Below are 5600 nucleotides of genomic sequence, written 5' to 3' on the forward strand. Positions count from 1 at the left end.
CCTGGATGAGTCACTTTGCAACATCTCCAGAGGGTGGGAAGGGTAACAAAGAGCCTACTTTTGCTTTCTTTTTTACATACAGGATATTGCTAGGAAAGGCAGAGAATCACTTGTTGAATGTTTGGAGGGGGGTGTCATCTGGTGATAGTCCACCTCTTATTCTATGAACTGAGAACCCCGTGGGCCCCATTCATGCTCTGACTCATCCTGGAACCCAGGCAGGGGGGCCAAAGCAAGCCCTCACAGGCTGTCTGTGCTGGTGGGTTGTAAAAGAAAAACTGCACCTGCTAGAGGCTTGAATACTTACTCCAGTGGGTACAATCAGGAAATCACTATACTCTAATTCAACTGTTCTCAAACATTTTGCTCTCAGGACATTTAAAAATCACTGAAGAATCCAAAAAGCTTACCTTTGAAAATTCTATTAAACATAAGAATACACAAAACACACATTCCTTTAGTCACCAGAGCCATGTCATCACACATTCCATAAATTTGTAATTATTTCAAAATAAAAAGTTAAAGAAAAGGGGGGGAAGAGAAGCACATAGGATGGAGCAAGTAGGGATTACAACAACTTCCAAAAGCAATGGAAGCCAGAAGATAATCTGACATCATCACTAGGCTGAAAGAAAATACCTTCCAATCTCAAATTCTGTAAGCAGTGAAAGAAATCCTTCAAGAATTTTAAGATGAATTGAAGACATATTTAGACAAGCAAAGCAGAAAAATTTTCAAAAGCAGATCTTTACTGAGGGAATTTGTGAAGAGTAGACATCAGGCAGGAGAATGTTTCCACAAGGAAGGTCAGAGATTTAACAAAGAATAAGCAGAAAAAAAAATAAGAAAGAAAACAGTGTGTCAACTCTAAAAATTACAAGTATGAAAGAAAAAGTATTAAGGAATCCATATAGTTGGGGCGCCTGGGTGGCTCGGTGGGTTAAGCCTCCGCCTTCAGCTCGAGTCACGATCTCGGAGTCCTGGGATCGGCCCGCGTCCGACTCTCTGCTCAGCGGGGAGCCTGCTTCCCCTTGTATCTCCGCCTGCTGCTCTGCCTACTTTAAATAAAATCTTTTATTAAAAAAGGAATCCAAATAGTTTACCTTAGGAAATTTTAAAAAACCCAAGAATATACAAGCTCACAGTACATTAGTCATCAGAGCAATCAGTGACTTCATCACTCACACATCAGGTCGCCTCTGGAAAATTCCAGCAAGAACGAAAAAGGCCAATGACGTCTTACTGTTATTATGAAACTAGTTTTGACACACACTGCCTGAAAGGACCTTGGGATCGAAAGGGTGCCCCGCCCCACACTTTAGAAAACCGCTGCTCTAACCCCCATGTTGCCCAAGTCTGGCTCTCTTGAGGTTCACTTCCCGGCCGGCCAAGGAATAAACAGCAAGGTCACCGTCCAGCGTTCACAAAAGGAACTCCTCTTTTCCCTTTGCGACGGTGCCTGAGTGACGCGCATATAGCCGGGTTTCCGGGAAGGCCTTAGAGGCGCCGCTAGAGGGCGCCCCGAGAGAACTCCGCGAAGCACCTCAGCGCCCGCGCCCGCGCCCGCACCCGCCGAGTTCACACAGAAGCCCGGAAGAGAAGGCGGCGCCCGGAAGAGGGGGGCGGTCGCGGCCTCATTGGACGGCGTGCCTCCGCTTCACGGTCGGAGGCGGGGCTTCTTTGCGCTAAAAAGCGGGACCCAGCGGCCGCTAGAGCGCGCAGGTTTAGTCGCAATTCGGTGTAGCTTTTTTGTCCTATACCGAGGTCCGCCGGGTCATGGTGCCAGCCTGACTGAGAAGAGGACGCTCCCGGGAGACGAATGAGGAACCACCTCCTCCTGCTGTTCAAGTACAGGGGCCTGGTCCGCAAAGGGAAGAAAAGCAAAAGACGAAAATGGCTAAATTCGTGATCCGCCCGGCCACCGCCGCCGACTGCAGTGACATCCTGCGGCTGATCAAGGTAGCGGAAGGCCCGGGCTCCTCCGGGGGCGGGGGTGGGAGGTGGGGAGCGCCTCCCGCAGGAGCCCCTCTCTCCGCCAGCCTCCCTGGGCCTCGGCCGGGCCGTCCTGGGCCGGAATCTGGGGAGGAATCACCGCCCCGCGCACCCCATTCCGGGTGAGCTAGTTGCGTCCGGGCCTCACTGAGTGTTCTACTTCTCTCCCTCTTTTCCCATGCGCATCGCCCCAGGAACTGGCTAAATACGAATACATGGAAGACCAAGTAGTGTTAACTGAAAAAGGTAACGCGACCGTAGCTGCGCGGGGTTTGGGTGTCGGGTCCTTGTCCTCTTCACCGAGGCCATCACTGTGTGTCCTTGCTGCCCCTTGTTGCAGATCTACTAGAGGATGGTTTCGGAGAGCACCCTTTCTACCACTGCCTGGTTGCAGAAGTGCCCAAGGAGCACCAGTCTCCGGAAGGTAACCGCCCTCCCCTTCCAGAAGCCAAACACCGAGTATTTTAGAAAACGCGTAGTGTCCCTGGTGTAGAACCACTGACGACACAGGCCAAAGTTACTGAGAAATTGGCCAGAAACAATAGCCAGTATTCAAACTACTGAGGAAAAAGAAAATAGATGTGCTGCACATAATAATAGGGCGGGTTGAAAGAGCTGTTTAAGTAAGTATCAGAGTGCTGTGGAGACCCGGAAGAGTTAGGTATAATGTCATTTGTTGTAATTCAGTTTCATAAATGGTTCTTGTTTGACCCTAACGTAACCTTTTTTGTAATTGTGTTAAATCACATTTTTTTCTTTAATTTGTCCCAATCTTCAGGTTACAGTCTCTAGCTTCGCCATGTACATGGCCCTTCCGTGTACATGGATGGGCGGGGAGGTAACTAAAAGATCCTTTACACAATAAAGTAGATGATCATGATAAATGAGGTAAGGTCCTATTCTCACACACTTAAAACACGGTAGATCAGAAACTCCAGTGTACTCTCTTCCTGTGTTTGCAAAGGACTATAAAATGGCTAGAAAGTTTAATTTGAAACCTTGGCCTCCATTTGAAATTGTAGACACCCTATAAGAGGGAGTCAGATTGTTTTATTTTTTGCTGGTCCCTGTTGACTGGTCAGAAGACAGAGATAAAAGGGGAAGTTGTTTGGGTGGGTGCTTCATTTTTTTCCTGAAGTCTCTTCCCCAAGCTAGAAGAAATGAACAGAAAACATAAGGGATGAGGTACTTTTTGGAGGTATGTAGATGTTATATAACACCAGTTTCTGGGTACCTCTGCTTCTTCTGGCTTAAAACTGGGGAGAGCAAATTGAAAAGCTGTGAATTGGAAGGCAAGTTCTGAAATTAAACACTGCACTTTTGGCCTGATGTCCTGACCTTAAGGAAGCAGAGTTTCAACTACAAATACTTACTATTCTGAACTGCCGTGTAAACCCAACTTATTCCCAAGTCAACATACCAATATATCAGTAGGATGTGAATAATGTGTGTGTTTAGTTTAAGACTATAGCAGTCTTGCTCTGGCAAGTAATAAAAGCATTCTCACTTCCTGAGGGTGAGATCCAGCAGGTTGCAGAACGGCCAGTCCATGATTTTAGCCTCGCTTCAGCTAGTCCTAATGTGTGCTTTTTGCAAATACATGTCCTGAGAACAGTGAGATCATTCAACAGTGGCCTGAACTGCTCTAGCATAAAAATCAGTCCCGATTCAATGGCTACTTATTTCTGTAATACGTGCATGTCGATTTTTTAAAACCTACAATAGGCTTCCGATTTTGCAGCTACAACTTTTATGGGTTGCCTTTTGTCCACATCTCATGTGATACTCTTATTACAGGACACAGCGTTGTGGGTTTCGCCATGTACTACTTTACCTATGACCCATGGATTGGCAAACTCTTGTATCTTGAGGACTTCTTCGTGATGAGTGATTATAGAGGTATGGCTGAGTTTAGGAGGAGGGGTTTGTTCTGAAGAGAAACCAGGGCTTAAAGTCCTAAAGACGGCTTTTTAAACGGTACTTCTCTTCCCTTTAGGCTTTGGCATAGGATCAGAAATCCTGAAGAATCTAAGCCAGGTGCGTCTTGGTTCGGGAGAGAGCTGGTTTGGTTTCCAAATTTGTTAGTGTTACTGAGTTATGTTAATGACCGAATCAGATCGGGTCTTGGAAAGCAGGTGCCATGTCACCGAGTTTGTTTCACTCTCCGTTACAACAGGTTGCGATGAAATGTCGCTGCAGCAGCATGCACTTCTTGGTAGCAGAATGGAACGAACCATCTATCAACTTCTACAAAAGAAGAGGTGCTTCTGATCTGTCCAGCGAAGAGGGGTGGAGACTCTTCAAGATAGACAAGGAGTACTTGCTCAAAATGGCAGCAGAGGAGTGAGGAGTGCTGATGCAGACAGTGACAGCTTCCATTCTATTTTAGATTAAATTCTCAACTGATCTTGCTTTCTATCCTATTTGTAGTCAAATAATAGAATGAACACCCATTCCAAAGCTTTATTACCAGTGGCGTCGTTGCATGTTTGAAATGCGGTCTGATTAAGATGGCAATCTTGTATACAGTTTGGAGTCCGATTTCTCCTTGAACATCTTTTGATAAACAAGGTGGTATGATCTTCTTGTATATGAAAAAAACTTCATTCTTGTGAGTCATTTAAATGTGTACAATGTACACACTGGTACTTAGAGTTTCTGTTTTGATTCTTTTTTTTTTAAATAAACTGCCCTTTGATTTAATTGGTATAAGCATTTTTACTAATCTTTTATTTCTCAAGACATTTCTCTTGCTGTTGAACACGAAATAAAAATGACCAAGAAACGTAACTTGATAACCTTACAATTATTGAAAAACAGTTTTTAACCCAATTGAAAGTGGTCATGAGCTGTTCTCAAAGTCTGGAAAGAAGCCAGTTGAGTTCCGTGGTTTTATAGGTAGCAGCGTGGAAAATGGCTTGACGCTGGTGACACTGGACACTTCATCTGACAGAATTTTCAAGAGCTGGGAACCAGGTTAGCAAGCGAAGTCCACAACAAATAAGCCCAATGGTTACCCACATAAAAGGCAGAGACGGGATGGAGGGGTGGCACATACCTTGCCCGAACAACCTCATCCCACTCAGAACCCCATTCCGAAGGGAAACATGGATCGCTTTGCTAATCAGGCCGGAGTGAACCAACATTTTTACAGGAAATGTGCAAACAAAAAGGCTGGAGGTGGGTGTGGTCCCGATCAGGGAAGGTTTAACTGGAGCACCAGTCTATGGTACTGTGGTACCAGAATGGGTTTCTATTTTAAACAATAGTGCCTAAAATGGGGTGGTAAACAAAAGCTTTCTCCAGAACTGAAAATAAAACTACCAAGAAGCATGAGGAAGAGACAGCCTTAGGTAAATTTGACTTCCTCCTTTTTAAAGTTCTATCTGCCAGAAACGCTACACCCAACGTGGGGCTCGAACTCACCACCCTGAGATCAAGGGTCCTCTGCTCCTGAGCCAGCCAGGCACCCGTTACCTCCTTTTATTATTCATGACACTGAGCTAAATTCCTAAATGCAGCAATTCGCATAATAAAATGGTAGTTAATAAGAACCACTGTGCTGATTTCCAAGATTAATGTTTTCCAAGTCATCAGATACCTAAAAA

At 45.3% G+C, this 5600-nt stretch overlaps 1 protein-coding gene across 1 annotated transcript; it reads left to right on the forward strand.

Annotated features, from left to right (window-relative positions):
* The first annotated feature begins 1727 nt into the window (after positions 1-1727).
* On the forward strand, positions 1728-4782 carry SAT1 (spermidine/spermine N1-acetyltransferase 1). Its single transcript, XM_045996153.1, has 6 exons — positions 1728-1959; positions 2187-2238; positions 2333-2416; positions 3790-3891; positions 3989-4029; positions 4169-4782. The coding sequence occupies exons 1-6, from the start codon at positions 1894-1896 to the stop codon at positions 4337-4339; spliced, it is 516 nt and encodes a 171-aa protein (XP_045852109.1). The 5' UTR covers positions 1728-1893; the 3' UTR covers positions 4340-4782.
* The last annotated feature ends 818 nt before the right edge of the window (positions 4783-5600 follow it).

This window comes from Meles meles, chromosome X (genome assembly GCF_922984935.1).
Source record: "Meles meles chromosome X, mMelMel3.1 paternal haplotype, whole genome shotgun sequence".
Lineage (NCBI taxonomy): Eukaryota > Metazoa > Chordata > Mammalia > Carnivora > Mustelidae > Meles > Meles meles.

Coding starts and splice junctions, on each gene's coding strand:
- SAT1 (XM_045996153.1), top strand. CDS start 1,894: ATGGCTAAATTCGTGATCCGCCCGGCCACCGCCGCCGACTGCAGTGAC. Junction 1,960..2,186: donor ACATCCTGCGGCTGATCAAG/GTAGCGGAAGGC, acceptor GCATCGCCCCAG/GAACTGGCTAAATACGAATA. Junction 2,239..2,332: donor AGTAGTGTTAACTGAAAAAG/GTAACGCGACCG, acceptor CCCTTGTTGCAG/ATCTACTAGAGGATGGTTTC.